The sequence below is a fragment of the Rhipicephalus microplus genome, chromosome 4 (genome assembly GCF_043290135.1).
Source record: "Rhipicephalus microplus isolate Deutch F79 chromosome 4, USDA_Rmic, whole genome shotgun sequence".
NCBI lineage: Eukaryota > Metazoa > Arthropoda > Arachnida > Ixodida > Ixodidae > Rhipicephalus > Rhipicephalus microplus.
In genome coordinates this window covers 117515090-117536893 of record NC_134703.1, presented here as the reverse complement: position 1 = coordinate 117536893, position 21804 = coordinate 117515090, and the positions used below count along the sequence as shown (strand labels likewise).

Here is a 21804-nt window from a genome sequence, read left to right as displayed (position 1 = left end):
TTTTTATTCCTCGTTATGACATTCTTCGCCTCACTTTGACGTCGGACATGAAAACGTTATATATAATCATTACAGTTGAAATCTCTTTACAAATTTAGCATTCCATTTGCAGAAAGCGCAAGCTGTTGCGAAGTGTTTTTCGCGTACTCAACGTAGCACATTCACAACTCATTCATAGTAGTTCTTTACGCTACTGTTGGGGTATATTAGAATGTGTATGTGAGTCACCAAGAACGGCAGCAGAAGGTTTCAGCAAGGGCTTTTATTTCGCAGTTTTTGTAAGCACCTTTAAAACTTCTTTCTATGACGCAACTAGTAAACAAAAATACGCTTTAGTATATCCACAGCACTTTCATAAGGTGGTCAAAGCTCTTTGTTTTCGTCGATTATTTTACGGATCTCACTGATACGGTTATGATAGCCGCCACAGTCTGTCGGGGCCAGGCAGTTCGTCACATTGTACACTGTCCAGCCGACGACGTAGGTGTCCGTCTTCGAGTACCCTATCATGTGGTAGGTCTCTCTCATCTGCATAGAACCGTAGCACACCTTTCAAGGGCCCCTATAATTCTAAATTTTATATAAACATGCTCATCAAGTTGAGTGTCATCAGACTCAGGAAAGGCAAACGCGGCAGTGCTACGAGCCTTGGGTGCATGGTGAACCATAAGCGCAGCGATTAATCTGTAAAGACAACGCCAGGGCTTCCTCTAGGCATCTCTTTCCCCCTAACCTTGCTCGTGACTTCAGCACCCGAACTTGATCATGTGAGCCCATGCCAGAGACCGTTTCTTTACAAAAAATATATGAACCCTTCACACAATGTTTCCAACCTGCGACGAGAAGCAATGAAAGGAGCAACGAAAAGGAAAAAACGAAACGAGCGAGGGCGGCACCTGAATCTTCAGGCGCTGCGCCGTGCTTCCTACCGGACTGCGGAAATTAGGCGCCTTTTTCTAACCACTATCACCATCACCACCAAACGCGCACAGCTCGACTGTCACAGCTCGTTGTCAAAACTTTACGATGGCTGTGTGCTCCGTCTACCATAGTTCACAACTGCAACACGGCAGTTTCGACGTCTTGCAGTTAGGGGCCCCTGCATGGCAACAATATCAACGATTTCTTGCGTGCCTGCGCTTCTGCGTTCAGCGGCTTAGTGTTACCATCACATTCTCTGGCGCAGCCGATAGACATCAAAAATAAAATTAGAAAAAAAATGGCAGCATATCCACGGAGTGAATGATGGAGAGTGGGGCGAAGCATTCGTCCGTCCATGCATCCGTCTGTGTGACCGTCCATGCGTCTGTTTGTGCGCCCGTCCCTGCGTTCTTTCATGCATCCGCCCCTACGTCCGTTCATGCGTCCATCCATGCATCTGTTTGTGTGTCCGTTCGTTCATCTATTCAACACTCCAAGTCCCACCATCTCGCATCTTTTTATCATATATTCCCCATATAGAATCGCCGCCATCCAGCGGACATTCCAAGGACTAAACGAGAGGTGGCACACGCACACTTTCTTACGGCCTGCGCTTTGGGTCCACTTTCCACCTTTAACCACCTCGAGTTCATGGTATATTCTAGTTCACTGTATTCATAGCACTGCGACCAAACGCTCGCTAAACCTTTCGAAAACCAAGGAGGTTACGTCCAGCGAGTGTAACGTAGCAACCTTTCCCTGTCAGATAGGGCTCAATTGACATGCCAATGGCTGCTAATGAGAAATGAGAGACAGGAGAATTCGGCTTTTGCTTTCTTACGGCTTGCGCTTCGTATCTACTTCTCATTTTTGACCACCTTGAGTTCATTCATGGTATATACAAGTTCATTGTATTCATGGCACTGCGGCTCAACGCTCGCTAAACCTTTCTAAAGCTAAGGAGGTTACACCTAGCGAGTATAATGTAGCATCCCTTTCTTGTCCGATAGTGCTCAATGTACATGCCAATGGCTGCTAATGGGGATTGCAGCGTGCGCGTTGACTAAAAGCCGAATGCTCATGTCTCTCATTCCCCATTAGCAGCCATCGGCATGTACATTGAGCACTATTTTTATTGTTAAAAAACGCACAGAAGAAATCTCTCACTGGCACCACCTTGGAGGTCAAGTGTTATACCTATTTCGGGTATGTGCCACTGGTGGTTACATACGAGGGACGCCCAAGCCACGCCATAAGGAGCTTCGCCCCTAAAAAAAAAACAACTAGCAATGAACGGGATTTGCACCCTGCGTGGCAGTCGACTATTCTACCACTAAACCACGCTGGTGCTTGAAGTTCATTTGCAGGGAGAACCTATACAGGCGTCGCGTTGAGCAAATAGTTCAGTTGGCAAGGTTCTGTTTGGTGTCCCATACCCCAGATGACAGACTTTAGAGTAGTTGTTGCCAGAATGCCGCCAGATTTGGCGGAAAAATTTGTTCTTGTGTAGTTGTGGCTTCTTTGTGAGAGTTTGATGTCCTCCGCGGTACATTTCGTGAGAGTGTGAGCTCCGTTGGCAGTTTCAATTAACGGAATGAACGTAAAATGCGCAGTGCAGAAGTCGAGCACGTTTTCTGTGTGCACTGCTCTGCAATTAAGAGATCGTGTCTCAGAGTTAGAGAATGAACAGCTGATCATGCCGCGTCGACCACGCGCCACGATGGAGACGCTACGTTTCCCCTAGCTGTGCCAGCACAAGACATATCGTTTGGACTCGTGTATATATGGAGAATTACGTCGCACACATACTCGCGAATAAGTTATTCGCACAAGCACTCGCGAAATGCACGGTGGACGACGTGCCGTTGATTCCCTAACTCTGAGACACGATCTCTTATTGCACAACAGTGCACACAGCAAGAGAAGACGCCCCGACTTCTGCAACCCGCGTGTTGTGTTCATTCCGTTAATTAAAACCGCCAACGTAGCTCACGTACTCGCGAAATGCAGCGTGCACGACACCAAACCCACATGAAGAAGCCACAACTACAGGGACAAATTCATCCGCCAAATCTTGCTGTGTTTGGCAACAACCACACTTAAGTCTGACAACTGGGGTATGCGGCACCAAACAGAACCTTGCCGTCCAGATAACCTATGCAATCGAGTATGGCAGAGCAGTAACATGACAAGTAATCATCAGAGAATGCCAAACGAGTAACGAGTATTCGGCTGAGTGCTTCTCACCCACAGCTAAGGGCTCAACAATAATTCTTGATTTTCCCCAGCTAAATGCAGTACTATACAGGCCACACAATACCCTACAAAATTGTAGCGGGTACCTCGTTTATTAGCAGGCAGTCGTATGAAGTTGTATAGACGCTGTCCTATTTTACAACAAAGGTGACTGATGGCATTGTCGATAGCTTACGAAAAGCTAAAAGTTCTGCCAGTTCACCTGGCCCATTATGACGCTCCTTTCAAAATTCGCATTAGGGGATATTGTATGATGAGTCAAATTTGTGACCACACTTGCGTGGACACTTTCGGCTGATTTTTGCCGACGCCATCATGACTCGTATATGTATGCGTAAATATCTCCGTCATTTATATCAAGTGTACGCGGACAATTTTTGGCCATCTCAAATCATGCTGAAAAAAATCACACAGATATATATTTATGTGATAAATCGTTTTGAGGCACTATATTTCGCGAAAAAATTGTGTTCACTACACGGTTATTATTCGCTGATCCATTATTCAATGCCCCCCCCCCCTAAAAAAAACGCTGAAAGTTTGCATTGACGTGCTATGAATTGAAGACAAGGCAAAGGGGAGCTTCGTACTACCTTGTGGTTTTTCGGATACCAAACTTTTTTCTCGCTTCAAACAAAAACTACTTTTTGGAACTACTGAGTGTTTTACTTGCAAACAATGCCATGCAACAACAACTACGCCATATCTTTAGGACCACTACTTTGTGGAGATCAAGTCCAAATATTCAAAATTCTATTTTTTTACGTTTGTCATGAAATTTTGGCAAAAGTCTTAAGTGATTCGCTCCCAAATATTTCAATATTAAATTTAAGTTAAGAACATACAAGAGGGGAATAAAGTTCACAGAAAAATGAATAAGCTGGCCTAGCCATGGAAGAAAAGTGTCTTGACCTTAAAGAAGTTATCTAGCAGTAACTGCTCGAACCAGTTATATATAAATTATTTAGCGCGACACAGTTGCACTTGGGTTCCCAAAGCTTAATCCTCTAGGCAACACAATTTTTGTGAATTATAACAACTCAATACATTTACAATATTAAACCTGCGCAATAAATTTTGCAGCAAGATCGAAGATGGTCAAAAATTGACCGGGTACACTTCATATGAAAGGACCCATATATATATATATATATATATATATATTCAATGGATGATTCCTCCCTTCCCTTTGTGTGGCTCTAGCCGTTCGACCATACTAACAGCCCGCTATTTATATACACCACCTATTATTGGCGATACCCTGATCTCTGGTGAATATAAGCGTTTTCCTTGCCTTAACACTAAACCAGTGAAATGGCACGAAATACGCGCACAACGCCGCACTCAACGCTTCGCTTCTTCTCGAAACCTGCACTTTTCCTTATGAGGCAGAGCGTATTCTTCTGTACCCGTGCACGCGTGCGTGCCTATCTTCGCCCGGAGCATTTTTGGGGGTGAAGCTCCTTTTGGCCTAACCTTGTCTTGCGTTAGGCGTAACCAGCAGTATCACACAAATAGAGGGACAGAGAGACGCACGGACGGACGGAAGCATGGTCGGACGCACCAATGAACGGATAGCCGGGTGGGTGGACGGGTAGACAGACGGACTGATGCCCGGATGGATGAACGGATGCACGAATTGACGCACGGACAGACGTATAGACGGACAGACAAATAGATGGACAGACAGACAGACAGACAGACAGACAGACAGACAGACAGACAGACAGACAGACAGACAGACAGACAGACAGACAGACAGACAGACAGACGTACACACAGAGAGAAGGATGGACGAATGGATGGGTGGACGGAGGCTTCGCCTCACACATTATTGTTCACTCCATGAATATGGTATGGAAAAACCTGATTTAGGTCCGCAAGGACGTGAACTAACACGTAGCGAGCCGCTCCCGCGTCGGGACTGATGGCCTTAGCTCTCCGCCACGCCGTGGGCTGGTTAGATATGCTGTAATTTTTTTACGTTGTGCGCTATGGTGGAAAAGGTAGCGTTTAGGTTAAAAGGCACGCAAACGTCATTTCGCTAGCTGTAGAGAGCCCATTAGCGAAAAACACGTGTTGTTCAGTTCACGCTTGTTGCGTGTGTACCTGTACGTATGTTTCGAGCATACTGTGTTTTTGAGAGTCAACTAGAAACGCTCTGTTGAAAAGAAAAGCATGAAATGAAATGTGCTATCTTTTTCCCCACTTGCAACTAACCACATAACGTGAGGTTTTTCCGAAATTTTTTTTTACGAAAGACTATCACCCACCTTTTGTCGTAACGAACGAGGCGTCTTGAGGGTTACCATATCGTCCATTATTGTTGGGCCGGCAGTGAATGCGCAGCTTCCGCCTTGATAGTAGTAGATATTGACGCCTTGCGGATCCCGCGAGTATATCTGTGTTCGGCATGTCTGCAAGCCCGACAAGCAGGTAATATCATGAACAATTGTGTTTTTCTATCTAGTGAGTTGTTTATCTCTGAAACCGCAGAAGCATAATTGGGCGCAACATCGTTTTGCACAATAACGTTTTATCAGTACCTCTTTTATTGTGGATTTTTCTAGGCCACAAGCTTTTCCAATGTAAATAAATTGTCAACAATAATACCTATAATATTACGTCCCAGAAACAGGTTACGATTATGATACGCCGTAGTGGAAGGTTGCGGTAATTTTGACCACCTGGTGTTTTTCTAAGGTACACTGACATCACCCTTACATGGCCTTCTACCATTTCGCCTTCATTGGTATGCGACCGCCACGGTCGGTATCGAGCCCGCAACCTACGGGTAAGCAGCCGGACACCATAGCCGCTATTCTACCATGGTGCACACGCTATACCTATAGTCTCTTTGGAACTAGATTTGCAAAAATGTCGACCTTATTCTGCAATGTAGAATGTACCAACGCGGTAAGAATAAGCAAAACCATCGCTGGGGGAGGACGTAGTATATATTTTTAGGGGCTCGCTGATATTAACAGTTCTCAACTAGGTATTGACAAGCCACTTCATAGCCGTTGAGACATTTTTCTTTTACCACCGTTTTTTTTTCGGTCGTGTTCACGTCTACGCTTACGGCCACGGTGTAACCTCGAGTCAACGGGCATTCTTACGTTACAAATGGCTCCATTCCTTAGACGTAGTATACACCATAAATATTTAGTATGATTTGAGTTGAACCAATGGTTTCGTTGGTACTCACAGTCTTGAAGAAGAAGCTCTTGTGGGATCGAGTGTAATACCTCCACAATGGAGGACCTTTGTTGAACAGTGGGATGATGGAGCTGTGGAAATTGTCGAGGCATAAGCTCACTGTTAGCGTGTAGTTAACTTTGGGATCCGGGATACTTAGTATCGCAGAGACGGCTTCTTCCTGGAGAGAGAACAAGCAAGAAATTAAAATTTTTCATATTTGTTCGACAGCAATACGACAGCACGTATTCGGCGTTAGAATCGTCACGTTTGGTGAGCACAGCACCAAGGCCGACACCATTAGCATCAGTGTGAATTTCTGTGCGTGCGCTCGGAGTGAAGTGACGCAAGATTGGTGGAGACGTAAGCAGGTGTCGAAGTGTCGTAAACGCATCGTCACCAGCATCTGACCAGGTAGATAGCTCGTTGTCACGTTGGAGGAGTATATTGAGAGGTGTGATGACAGTAGCAACATTACGAACGAAGCGCCAAAATTAAGAGCATAGGCCAATGAAGATGCGCAGTACTTTCAGGTTAGTGGGCTTCGGGAACTTGGATACGGCTCAAAGTATAGCAGGATTGCGAAGAATGCCTTCTTTGGAGGCGACGTGGCCTAGTATAGTTAGTTTTCTAGTGGCGAATAGGCACTTTGTAAGTTAAGCTGGAGACCGGCATTTCGGACACAGGTCAAAATTTGATGCAACCATTGCAGATGGGTCGGGGAATCTGGTGCAAAGATGACAATATCATCCAAATAGCAGAGGCAAGTGGGCTACTTCAAGCTGCGTAAGATGCCGTCTATCATGCGTTCAAAGATGGCGAGCGCGTTACAGAGACTGAATGGCATAACAGTGGATGAGAGCGGCGTGTGGCTGTGCGTTGTTTGCGCAGCTCATCAAAACTTTGGCAAAGACTGACAAGTTCCGACACTGTGGACGGGTTCTTTGCCAGCAGCATCTGAAAGGCGTCGTCTTCAATCCCTTTCAAGATATGCCTGAGCCACCAGTTTTGAGCTCGGCGATCTCGACTTGGGGTGCTGTTCGGACTTGGAAAAGGCCCATTCTTCATAGAGTAATAGGTCGATGGCATTTCGCGCGCAGCAGCGATCGCATTCACAAGCCAGCGTGCTCTTTCCAACGCGCCCAATGCGACGGGAATCGTGCTACTCTGGAAACGCCAGGCGGCCGCGCGCATATGCAACTGCACCCATTTTTCTGCAGATGCCATAAAAGCAGCGCCACTTTTCATGCTCCACTCTTTTACCTTGTAAGTCACGGATAAACAAACGAAATGAACAATAACATACACGTTCAAAATTAAGCCCTTATTCTGGTGCGCATTAAATAATCACAGCAAAGTAATAGGTGACCGGCAATATGGGCGATTGCAGGAAACTGTGGGATATGACGGCTTCCGGTTCGACGCAGCACGCGGGTTAGCAGTGGCACGCACACATATTTGTACCGCTCCCTTGAACAAAAAAAAAACACCTCTCCGTGCAATATCAATGCTTAGCAAGTTGTTTTTTGTTTTTTTTTGCTTACCGTGACTGTGACGATGATAAGCTACGAAAGCTTGTGAACGGTAAAAAAAACCTATTTATCGCAATAAAATGATTTCCAATGCTTTCATGCTGCTCGGGGGTACTGTCAGTTTTGCAAGCAGATCAATCGATACAGAAAACAGTTTTCATTGTATGATAGCTAACTGCAGAAAAAAATCACGATATCAAAGATCTCAGGGGATGGGGAAGACTGTAGCAGTGTGCAAAGAGTTCATTTCGGGGTCACTGCTTCGGCAGACATCGTTGGTCGATCGGCATGAAGCGCCACACTGATTGAGCGTGTTGAGATAGTTTTTTTGCCTAGCCTTCAGCGCGCTATATAATGCATTTCTTAGTCGAAGCCAGATGCTTATTTGAACGCTCATCTTGATCAAGCTGCGTGGCACGGCGGCACATAAGCAATACAGTCAGACATCGATGGCACCGAATAATCGATACACTGCGCCTGTTCAATAAACTTCTTCTTATGGGTGTCATCCTGGCGCACAAATGTACCAAGATAAACGCAAATGAACTTGTCCAGCGCTTCGTAAAAACTCACTATTGAGTAAAGCTTCGCGTTTTTTGTTAAATATAGGGGTGCAATCGCCGGTGCTCATCTCACATGGCAGGGTAATTTCGCCCGCGCGTTCCTATAATATCTTTGCTGTAGGCGCGCCTGCGCGACAATTTATTTCACGATGTAATATGTGGAGCAAATTCATGCGTAAGCTTTTTTTTAGTGTGAAATACACACGTACTCGTGATAAAATGGTTTTCGCACACTCTGGCTTCAACGTTCCGTACTCAAAGGTTACCTGTCGCTGTGGCTCTCTTCACAGTCGCGGCCCATCTCATTTTTCTTTCTACGTACTATGGGATTTATACCTGCGTTTGCCTTTAACGCTCAAGTTGGAACCCCCAACGGCTAAACAACCGACCATAGTTTATCTGGATGAAGATGAACGGGCGACCGCGCGCGTGAATCCTGAATATCTGAGGCTTGCGGCGAAGCAGTTCGCCGTCCTCTACTCTTCTCGAACCGGAAGCCGGTAGCAGACGGTGCATCCCACAATCCCTTGCTCTTTTACTGGTGACCTATTAGGACTTCATATTTGTGGTTCATATAGGTCTCGCACTAGGGGTGTGACATATACTTGTATTGGTTACTTTTGAACGTAATTTAAAAGTATAAATTCTACTCTGATCACTAAAAGTATAATGTCACTTGTCACCATTGTTCACGCTCTTTCCCTTTCCACCAAAATCTAATCACCTGTTCTCGCCAGTTGTGGGATCTTTCAAACACGGTACTATTGTGATAACTATTTGTCATCCATCTCACTCTTATTTAGAAAAACAGTCTGGTTTACCGTTATTGACGAGCTATGAGTGTGATCGGGTCAACTTGGAATGTCATACGAAGGCTATAGCAGGCAATTTCCTTCGGGTCCACTCTGTCGTAGCATAACTCTTTCGCGTAAGTAAACCTGGCCACTCCCGGCCACGAAGTTGTTTTTGATACTGTTTGTCGCTACTCTGTGACGTAAGCGCTCAGGGTGAAGCATGTGTGAAGGTCCGATCTGCCCGTGAATCTGTGTCAAAATTACACGCGCGTGCGTGGCCGCACCTGCTTGATCAATGTTTGCTGGTTTTACCGAAGTGATATAGCCTCCCCTTAACTCGTTCACCCATGCTAGGACACTTTTCGGCTTCTTAACCTAGCGAAAAAGACAGTCAAAGTTACCCTCTACTTGAGCCACGTCTCTCGGCACTAGATTTGCTTTCAATAGACCACATGACTTTGCACACGTCGGAAGTTGTCGTAAATTAATACTTTATTCGCATCGTTACGGTAATGACTACAGCACAAATCAAGTCTGGAGTATTCATATTGTTGTCGCAATAAAATTACGCATAAGTACCTGCACATAGCTTTAGGTAAGTAGATACATCGCTTGATATTCGTGCTAACCAATTTTCTTAATCCTGCAGCCTTATATACTTATTTACTAACTAGGCGTTTCTGCTATGCTGTTACATTAGGTGATGTGAACGGTAGACGAAAACTGTGAACATGACCCACCATTGTAGGCTGGCTCATTTGAGGCAGGCATGATCTGTTCCACGATGAAGATGGAACCACTTCCAACATATTTTCATCAGTGATAGTCAGGATGATAACAATACTGAGTCCATCGATACTGCAAGTGAAGAATTATATTTGAATACGTACTCAATATAAAGCCCTGATAACGCGTCAGCTTGGTAATTATTTATATTGTAGTTATCTATGGATTCCCTAAAAGTGAAATGTATAACTTTTACAAAGTACACAACTAAAAATCAATTTGGCGCACCTATAACTTATGCCTAAACTGAAACTAGGCACAGTGTTGTCTTTTAGGTTTTGATGAAGCAGTCCTCAAACAATGTTAATTCAAATTGTAGCTTCAGTGCGACAAAATAAAAAGGGCCGCGGTGTGTCGAAACGCAGTATTTTATATGTGAAGCACATTAGGACCGCGCAATGTTCGTGCGTCTATAAACCACCACTCGGCATCTACAGCGGACGTCGAATCCAAAAAATCTGAGATCAAGAAAAAGGTTATCAAAAGTCGGTTAACACGAGCTAACAAAATAGTCCACAACACCAGAAAAACGCAGACATTTAAAAGTTCATCAGAACAAATTGCAGAAAAACACTTAAACAAGAAAAAAATTTCTTAGCCGCAACAAATAAGTAGGCTACAATTTATTATTCGATGCACACTGCTTTTTCATGATTTGCTCCATGCATATGCACAAATTTTGCGAAAACATTAATGCAGGTGTGATTGACTCGGGCACTGCTTATTGCTCAGATGATTTCATGCTATAAATTGTCGAACATTGGTTCTAAACGCATAATCAACAACCGTAGCCGCACAAGAAGGAAAAACTTTCACTATTACTAAATTCACATTTCCCAGATCAAGCCGGTAAAACAATGAAGTTTTCATCCCCATTTAGTTTCTCAGAAGTCAGTATGGATTTCCTTGCAGTCTTGTGCTAAAAGCAGGTGGCCGCAAATTTGTCGTTTGATTACGCTTCACTTCTTTTGTGGCAATAAGTGAAACTGATTTAAAATGTTCAATTTGTATAGCTATGCTCCATGCGACAAACACCAAGGTCAAAATAAAATTAACCATTTGCATTAAAAACAAAGGAAAATTTTAAAAAGATTATGAATGTGCAAGGAGCGCTCGCACGAGCCGCTTAGTGTTCGAAAATGTTTCCCAGTTTTTTAAGTGTTGAATCATACCCGTTGTTTTGGGCACTACACCGTATTATCTTCATTTCATAGAGCCATTTATTTTTATGTCAGATCAGTGCTGTTGAGGTGACCTTATAGTTATGGAGCAAGGTGATTTACTTGAAAAACTTGGATTTGGTACCGGCCGCGGCCATCGAATTTTTATGAAGGTCATGTGGTAGGGGCCCGTGTGCTTTAGTATGTCAGTGCACGCGAAAGTATCAGAGGTTATTGAGGTTACCTCGAGCTTCCGATGGTGGCTCTCATAGCTCGATGGCTCTCATAGCTCCTGTTACTTTGTGATGTCAAACAATGTCAATGAACAAGTCGACCATTTTGCCCTTGAAAACTGTCGAAACACGTGCGCCTTATTGTTACGAGAAATCATTTTCGCAGAGAGCCGCCAGTGTTACATTTATTGAGTATTTCTGTGACACTTTTCTACTTTCGCAGACTGTTCCTTTACACATCAATCTTAACTTGTAGTATATGAAATGGTCATTCGCATACGTTTTTTTTTTTCATTGCTTGAAATTGCAAACAGTTGCGGTAATATACGTCGTCTGTGCAAGTCTGTACAACCAATACATTCCCAATTGTGTATGTTGCCGTACTTTCAAGAGATTTATGAGCCATTATCAATCTTCGGCCGTTTTTGTCAGTATCGCAAAATTTTTGGTACTCGATTCCTGAGTCAGTGAATACTGATATGGATTCGTGAATTACTCAGATGTTTCAGAACCCTTGTAGGCACGTAATACTAAGAAGACCAAAAAAGCATAGATATTTCGAAGAAATATGGGGCCTCCATTCACATAACTTTTTTTCGCTATATTCTATTACTGCGGGGTGTAAGGTCATTTTACAGCGCATGTTGATGAAATGAAGTTGTGTGGCCAACTCTATGCTTTGATGCAGTCGGGCATGTGCCCACAAGAATAGAACCAGCCATGCCCCAGATATATATATATATATATATATATATATATATTAAGATAATTCATCATGGTAGCGACGGATGTCCAGTGAGAATAAGATAGGGTAGACGCCGCTAATATCATTCCGAGAAAATTTCGCGTCAGATTGTTGAGGGGTTTTCACCACCAGATGGCACATCAGTTGCAGACCATACAGGTTGCAGAAGAGGTTGCCACCAGGTTTAGCCTGGTGGATCACCTATCTCATCAAGTCTAACGACAATAAATTTGTAATATTTCTCTCCGATGGGCGCCAAGCCATGATGGCTATCATATACGCCGTCTTCCCCCGATGATATCTCGAAGGGGCTGCAGCAGCAAAGCTCTTTACAGAGCACGCAGTCTTGCTGCTTCGTTGTTTTGTCACAGTCTTAGCACCATCTTTGGACCTGAGTAATGCCTTACAAGTGGCGGAGATGATCCAAGCAAAACTTTTGGCACAGCAGATAGAGAACACCCAACTGACCTTGTGAAAAGCCAGGCTGAGTTTTTTTTTTCTTCTAAAATCATACGAGAATTGCAGTTGCACTTTCGCCTGTGAAAGTCGTGGGCCAATTAACAAAAAGTCTTAAAAACAAAGACACGCTAGCAACGAAAAAAATCAATAGCTTAACTACGGAAAGGCAGATTTTTTAAAGTACGCAGCTGGTACTGGAGGCATTTAAAGAAAATCGGGGAGAGAAACAGAATTCACTAAAGGCATCTTATGATTACAGAACGTCGATAAACGTTTGCTAATGCTCTTTTGCTGTTAAATCAGAGAGACATGGCTCAGACCAGTGTTTTCGTTGTCGTGCCAAATTCTGTGGTCCAGATGAAAAATGTCAGTTTTTTTGTCAAATGTCAAATTCAACCACTACGCCATCTCTGATATTCCTTCCAGCCTAAAGAAAAGTTGAGGAGAAATTCGGGCCATGTCGCATCGTAAAGCAAGTCAGACTGTAACAGCACATAGCCATTTTCTAAGAGGTCACACTAGGCCGGATTCTTGTCACTGCTCCCATTGAATGCACACCAAAATAGAATCGCTTCTGCTTGAAATCACATCGATTTGATATTAAAAAGGGTAGGGATAACGTTTTGTCACGTTTCAGGAGACGGCAGCCTGTCACGGGCAGTTCCAAATGGTCCCTCGAGCTTCACGTGGTATATCGGCAAGCCCATGCTATTGATTTCAACTCCTTGCCGCATACCAGTGCGTTCTCCTACGGAATCTTCGTCTTTCACGTATGACCAATGGGTGGTGCTGACTGTGGCAGCTGAGACCCGCAGTACGTTACACACAGTTAAATTCACACCTGACTCTTGAGCATGCGAATTAAATACCTCCAGATTACGTCACACCTCTCCACCGAAAAAACATACTAATTCTAAATGTTGGCAGCCGTTGAAAGAAAAACAGGCTCTTGGCGACGGAGGCAGATGACCACTTTTATAGCTTGCAACAGTTCCTGTTTTTTTTTCTTTCTTGTAAAATCTTTGCTATGATTGGAAGTCGGTGGGCGTGTTTCTCAATTAGTCATTGTAGAGTGTTGTTCTGTTAAACGGGTTACCTGATACATGATAGATTTGTAAATATTGCGTCTTCAATTGCTAATTTTCCTTTCTTCATTAGCCTCTGTTTTTTTTCTCAACTTTTCAAGTTCTCAATTATATCTTACTCCACAGCCCACTCCTTATTTGCCTGGGTCAGCTGCGGTTTTTGATTACTTCTCCACGCCTCAATATTCAAGTGCTTCACAGTGTAGCGAAATTTCTGGTTTGTTTATATTGGCCAAGAAACTCATGGTTTTTACAAGCGCGGACTTTCGTGCTAGCCATGACGTTTGAATGCGAATAAGCGAAGCCTATATGCAAGAAAAAACTCTGGCTGCTTTTAGAATATGAACGCTTTAGTTCATCGAATACTGACGGCGTATGGAAGCAAAAGACAAAGCCGATACGCACAGAAGTTTGCACCACTTTTAGAAAAAGACATGCTAAAACCTAACAAATCTCAAAGAAGGTCAAGCACTGACATACGCTGAAGCTAGAGTCAAGTATGTGACATCCCACCGCTGTCATAAGTTGCTATAGTAACGTCTGTCTATAGGATACTAGAACCTGCCGGCAGTCAGCGATCAAGTAGAGTAGAGCAGCAGGCACTGATAATATAACCGCGTTTACTTACATGACTACGACTTGCGGAGAACACTGACAAAGAATAAAGCAGGACATACACCACCCCGAAAAATTCCTAACGTCTGAGCGGCGCGGAACAGTGAACGCCGATCATGACGGCTGATAAGCAATATTGTAAAAACAAAAATAATTGATACGTACCTGTTTAGTAGTGAGAGGTGGTTATGATAATTCTGAGGTGTGAACGTATCGTCGGGTCGGAATGCAACAAAATTTTTCGTATCGTACGGAAACACATCAAATGTCCTCAACATATGAAAGTTGAACCTCTGTAATAAGAAAACATTCAGGAGCGCTTTTTTTTCATTCCTTTCCTTCCTTCACCTCCTCCCTCTTCGTATAGACTATACTGAAGTTTCTATAACAATGCAGGAGTGATGGTGAATGCGAATACTAGGTCACAACGTGAAGAATGTGGAAAGTCATTCGCGTAAGTCTTGAAAACTATTCTTCAGTCGCGTGTTGCCCACGCCCGCCTACCACGGGTCATCATACGCTGGTATACGTGCCATAGGGGATCCACAGTAAACTTCAACGAAGGAACGGCGAGAATAGACGTCTCAATTGCAAACGCGAGAAGGTTGAAAAGGCGAGTCACCAAAAAACCGGTATTGGGTGTCGCACTCAACCAGAGACACACGGCAAATCCTAACCATGCTAATCGGATGTGAGGTTAGTTACTGCGGAAAAATACTTGGGAAGCGTGTATTCTGGTTCCATTTTTGTCCATTTAGTGCATGGAAAGCAAAAAACTAACATTTTATATAAACTCTTATGACTTGGCAAGCTGTATTGAAGCGCTGCATTGACCCGAAAGAATACGCTGTTATATGCTACGTATGGCATGTAGACTATCGCAAATTACGATGTAGAACCTAGTTTTGATAAATATGAATTCTGCGTGTGAGTAGTTACCTTACTTCGTACCGTCAAATAACCCTTAAACGCCAATGTAGCCGTCTTGCATGGTAAACCCACGACACGCTTGCAGTTACACCATACAGACAAACAAGACACTTTGGTCTACAGTGTGACACTTGCTTCAAAGCTGAAGAATAAAGCGTAAGCAACAATTCACTCACTGTTTCGCATGAAAACTGGTTGTCTCATTGCGTGGGATCTGCCGATGATACTGTAAAAATTGCTTGATAGGGTAGTCTCGCTTTTTACCTAAGTGAAGAGAAGTTAGTCTTAATTTGGGTGCCTCCGTGTCTGGGCGCCTGCCCCAGTAGCAGGATGGTTTCATTCTTGGTCCAGGTCTGTACCAGACTGGGTGAAATCGGTCTATGGACGCCGCCTCTTCTTAAGGCATAACAAACACCTGCTTAATGTTACAGAAATGACCTCAAATATTATATTGAAGGCGGCTGCCACAGAGAAAATCTTCATGCTACGAAAGAACATAAATTCATCGGTTGTTCTGTGCACTCAAAGTCCTGCCTACGAGTACCTTATGTAATCCTTGATCTTTTCAAAAAACTTCGCTTAAACAAAACCTGAAAAGAAAGAAACTTGTGTACTCCTGTGGTAGATTACTTCGTATCTCCGCAGAAGGTGTGCGTTGAAGCCACCTTGAAGCAATTTTTCAATTTTCTTTAAACTCGAAACCTTTAAATGAATCATCGAACACGAAAGTTAAGAGTCAGCGAAGCATCACAGCTGATGCGAAAATGATTTGATGGCATCTTCATATGACGTCAGCATTGCGTCACATGTAGTTAGTTTACGTCACATGTGGTCAAGGAAGCAAATGGAAGCACGTTCATGTGATGGCTGCACGTTCATGTGATGCTCGAGCAGGACCAAAGCGCTGGTAGCAGCGTCTTCATATTCAATGATGAAATTATGCTTTTCTGTCACATGGTTGTCCGTCAGCAAGGTTTCCAAGCTAGGCAATCAGCACTGCTAACTCCGTCTCGATGGCCTTTAACTGGCTGTGGAGGACTTCAAGCGTTGAGAGGTCAAGCTGTGAAGACTCGATTAGTTGGTCCACCTAATGGACAATCCTCTTACTCAGGGCTTGACCAGATACCCGCTTTTACTTGGCACGCTCCATAACTGTCTGGCAGCAGAAGTACTTTCCAGATCGAAAGCAGCAGCTCGTAGAGATATAGCCTCGATTCGCAAGTCTACGGCACCAAAAATAATGTGAGAAAAATCTCCTTGCCGCCTTTATTGACGCTCACTTCGAGCTCATTTACAACATGGCGTACGTTCCGACTGTCGAAGAGCAAACAAGGATGAACCCCACTACCATTTTTTCTGTTCCTGTTCATGGGCCATGTACAGTTTTCAACAAGGTCATTGTGATTGATTTATTGGGCGAATATCAGAGACTTGCACCTCTGTTCACCGTATTTATCTGGTACTGATGAAATTCAAAATTCCCTTTTTTTGTTTGATTTTGATACCAGAGGAAATGACTGGAGCACAACACTATCATACCACGAATGTTTCGTCAGGGTATGACGTTTTCTGAAAAAAACTTGTTTGAGCAACTGTCCTTATATCGTTTCCTGTAAACGTACCCTAATTTTAACGCCTAAAAGAGATAGCAGTATGCTGCAACATCATCATCATAATCTAACTGCTCTTTCTGCATCACAGGGTTGCCATTATTTCTTTCCCGTAATTTTTACCATAAAACTGTTTGGTATTTGTAAGTTTAAGGCAATATTTATTGCGAAATATACTTATTTTTCTATGCTCTTTAAAAAAGCGTAAATCTGCATATGTAGCCATAGAAACTCACCTCGTAGGTCATCTTCAGGTATGGCTTTCTTCGGTTCCATGTTATCAGAGAAGGGAGGTCTTTGATGATGCCCAGGCCATAAATCTTTTGTTGCAAAAGCGTATACCTGGCATCCATTAGGCTGTTCTCGAATGAGTCCGAGTTTAGCACTGTCATACTGATATTTGGGTCTGCCCAGTTAAGGTTCACACTAAACAAAAGTTTATGACCTGTAGCTTTCTTGAGAAAGTTGTACGAGGTGGCTGCAAGCAAGGGAAAGAAAAAAAAAACGTCTTGGGCTGAGGTTGTATGTCGGGCTCGTTGATTATTTGTCGTAAAAGCAAACAGCATGGCCCACAGAAAACGTGACAAAACGAGCGAATACCTGAGTACACTCACAAGCCCAATCTTCATTATGAAATTCATTTTCTCGATAAGGGTTATTTATGTGAAAGCTCAGAAAATAAGGAAAAACTAATCCAACATTATCCGAGTTTTTTAACGTTAATAAACCAGAATATAAATATGACAGATGCCGTGGTGGAGGGTTTCAGAAAGTTTGACCACCAAGGGATATTTATGGTCACCTAAATTCTAGCAAATGGAACAAAACATCCTCGCCTTCATTGCAAAAAACTGAGAGCACTATTCGTTATAAATGTTTATATAATAACCGAAAATTCGATTTCCTTAGCAGCTAATATTGTTCAAGGCATGCTAATGAAGGCGTCAGCATAAATGCGAATCGATACGAGCTTCAGTTTTTGGTAAAGAGCACTAATGACATTACAAACTTTGAACTCACTGGATCCATCATGCCTTCGCTAAAACAAGGCGAAGGCAAAGTTCATCTTCTGTTGTGGCTTAGTCAATACATTCATCATTCTAGATGCCGCTAGTCAAGCTTTGTGCATTTGAAGTGGTTTTTTACTGTCTCAAGGATCGAATACATCGCTAGCTTCCTACCCTTGCTTTGGTTTTTCACTGCTTCCACGATCGGCCTACCTCATCATTATCGTTTGATGCCCCTTGAAAACTTTTTTCCGGTGTTTACTAAGATATAGAGAGGAGGTAAGAATATCATTATCAATGCGGGCATTATTGTACAATTATACAAAAATTACATAAGAAAACAGTATACCAGTTTCAAGCCGAAAAGTGAAGTATGAAGGCAGGGCAAACGACAGTATGAGTGCCATAACAAATGAGCATTACAACAAAGTGGCCATCAAGTAACAGTGCAGTGATGGCGGCTCATAGTTTTAACAGATGCACGCATGTGACGAATATATTCAAATCTTGCTCACTTACTATATCTTCGGTAGCAAGCTTCATAGTTGAATAGCAGCTCAAGAAATATTTTTTCTTCAAACGTTGGGCCTTCATAGACTTTGCAAATAACGTTTAGGCGTTGTATATTGTGTAAAGGTTACGTGGAAGAAAATAAGTGTTTCTGAGATCGAGGAAGTCATAACGCTCCTTCAGGCAGAAAGGAAATTGTAACAGAAGAGTTATATTAGGTATGCTGAGGAATGGCTTGGGCCTAAGGCCGTTTCACTCTAGCTACAGTAAAGACAAAACGTGCTGCACGATAACGTGTTGCTGCAATTGGGTTAAAAATACTTGTTAACTTTCCTGAGGTTTTTAAATAGCCGAGGCATACTGAAGTTTTATCAGCATAAATGCTTCGTAGACGAGCTTCCATGCATTTGTAAGAAACAGCAAAAGTGGTCGCTTCAGAGGTCCGGGTGAATTAGAGCCATCTTTTATATTGGTTAAGTGCACCGACGGCATGCAATAATCAGTGACGGAAACTCCGAGGTGACTAACAGTCAACTTGGCTTAGGGCTGCAGAATAGAAAGGGCACTTAAAAATTTAGTGCTTGCGAGAGAAATACGTGTCATTGCACTTTGAAACGTACAGGAACACCAGCTTTGTTTTTAAAAAAGCGCATATTTATGAAGCAGCCTTAACAGATAGCTCATTGTAATGAGTATATTTTGCTCCTATTAGGAAAGCTTGCGTCCAAGCCATACAACGCCTCGATTTTACATCGCATGATGCAGTCAGTGGACGAGTCTGCTAAACGACCATGGAGGAAAGGCTTCGCTTGTGTTTCGCCGGGTGAAGGAGCATCCAACAGTGCTGTGAAAGGGAGGCGGCGTCACTCGATTAGCAACTGTGAACTTCACTCATAAGTGAGAAGTCGTGAGCGTTTATTGTCGCAGGTTTTTTTGCGAAAATACAATTCGCTCAATGGGGCATGGCGTCTGTAGTTGCCGCAACCTTTCTTTGTACATGAATACATGAGACAACATCCGAAAAAGTTATTGGCTAGCCTTTTGTCATGTGCCACTTCAATTTTTGCCATCGCACTAAGTAATTAGTCCTTGCGGCAAAAGTCTTTTCTTGTTTAGTGTTTCACCATTGTGTGAATGAAGAAATAATTCCTATTGTCCCTAGAGATAGAAGACTGCTTTAGTCGGTCCGATAGCATAGCCATAAAGGTGAATTAGGAGAGAAGACCACTTGGCGGGGCGGAGACGCACCAGTCCAACAGAAATTTATCGCAGAAAAGTACTGCATTCTACCTTCCTGTTCTTGTAAATAAGCACCAGCGTTCTATTACCAAGACTTGCTTATGTTAGATTTCCCCCCTCAGAGACACTTGGCAAAGACAAACGGGTTCATAATTGTGTTACACGGAGTGTCCCAAATGATAATAGCGATCACCGGTAACAGAGTATCCCTCAACACCTTTGTATACACCTTTGTGGCGAACACTGCGCACAAACCTGCACAGCTTCAGTATCATCACTAGATAGCCCGGCACGCGCGGCCGCTTGCTCCAACACTCTTCCAATAAAAACAGCGTCAACGCCATTTTACAGAAGGCTGACGTAACCACTGGTAGCTATAAGACCCAAACTGTCAAGGTCGTTTTTATTATTGCTTCTCTAACCCTTCAAGTGCAGTAGTGGCATGCTCGCCCCGCTGCAACTATCACGTTATAAACAGCCGTTTATGTTTTATGTTGTGATGCAGTGATGGCGTAGTGGTTACACTATCAGCCTCGCGTGCTAGAGGTCCATGGCTCGAATCTTAGTGCCACGCAGTTCCCAACCGCATTACAAAATACTCCCCGCGTGATGATGGAATCGCATTAAGAGGCCCCGGGTGTGGCCTCACCAGTGACCATCATCGACAACGTACTCTTTGACCAGATGAAGGTTGGCCACCCTGGTGCAATATCTAGACACTACCTCCCCCATGCACAGGCAATTTCTCATTGCACTCAGTCCCCAGCGGCTGCGAAGCAAATGACCACTGCGATGGTCAGATCTGCAATGCATCAGACGGCGTTAAGAATCTCTGCATTCAGACAGGCCGAAATCGGAACCTCAACTTAGCAACGTTGAACGGTAGAACTCTATCCAGTGTGGCAGGTCTAGCTAGACTATTCGAGGAGCTAAAGGGTGTTAAATGGGCTAATAGGGATTAATGAGGTTGGACAGATGAACCCTATATATTGCTACAGGATGAGCATGTCTTTTCCTATCAAGGCTTGGCTGTCAAAAAAGAACTGGGAGTGGGATTCCTTATCTACAGAAACATAGCTCCGAACATAAATGAGTACTATAGCATTAATGAAAAGGTGGTAGGTATTGTAATTAAACTCATTAAGAGATACAAGATGAAGGTGGTACAGGTTTACGCGCCAACATCCAGGCATAATGACACATCAGTCGAAAGCTTGTATGAAGACGTGGAATAGGCAATGAGTAAGGTAAAAACACAGTATACTATACTGATGGGCGATTTTGATATCAAGGTATACCAAGAATTACAAGTAAAATGCGAAGAACGCAATAATATGTGGACCTTGAATACCTCGTACTGCAAACGACTGAACCGTAAAAGGAAATGGAGAAGCCCTAATGACAGAAGTAAGAACTAAATAGACGTCAGGCTGAGTGCACACCCAGGCATCGTGAAGGATGTGGAAGTACTTGGCAAGGTACAATGGAATGACCATAGGATGGTACGGTTTCGGGTTCTCTAGACTTGAAGAAAAAAACGACAGAAACGGATACGCAAGAAACCAATTGATGAGCTTGCACTGAGAGGAAGAGTACAGAAATTCAGAGTCTCGCTTCAGAACAGATGCTCGTCTCTTTTCGAGAAATCCACTTGTAGCGTTGACGCAATAAAATGATAATCTGACGAGTGTCAATACAGAGTGGGCAGTGGAAGTTCGAAATACCGCAGATAAACAGGACACTGGCAAGCTGCCCCAGAAAACAAAAAACCTCAATAAGAAACATAAAAGCATGAAATCCTCAAGAACAACAGATAAAATAAAACTAGCAGAGCTTTCGAAGTTATTATTATAAGCGTAAGGCATTTATGTAGAAGGTATACCCTAGAGGGAATTCAACACGCTCTAAAGGACAGAACAAGCATCACAGCGGTAGAGAGAAAACTTGGAAAAACCAGATGTATGCATTAAGGTACAAGGAAGGCAAAGTCCCAACCAATATGATTAGGATAGCGAAAGTCGCGGAGGAGTTTAACAAAGATCTGTTCAGTAGCTGGGACAACCACGACCTTAATATAACAACTAGCAGTCACCCAGATGGCATCTCACCAGCAATGTCAGAAGCTAGAAAAGTCTTGAAGGAAATGCAATTAGCCAAAGCT

General features: G+C 43.4%; 1 protein-coding gene across 1 annotated transcript; it reads right to left on the bottom strand.

The window, feature by feature from the left end:
• Nucleotides 1-247: 247 nt before the first annotated feature.
• LOC142813994 (uncharacterized) lies at nucleotides 248-17341 on the bottom strand. Its single transcript, XM_075891956.1, has 6 exons — nucleotides 17124-17341; nucleotides 14513-14640; nucleotides 10005-10122; nucleotides 6386-6556; nucleotides 5451-5594; nucleotides 248-528 (listed from the first exon to the last, which is right to left on the bottom strand). Exons 1-6 carry the CDS (start codon nucleotides 17277-17279, stop codon nucleotides 364-366), a joined length of 882 nt encoding a protein of 293 aa, XP_075748071.1. The 5' UTR covers nucleotides 17280-17341; the 3' UTR covers nucleotides 248-363.
• Nucleotides 17342-21804: the final 4463 nt, after the last annotated feature.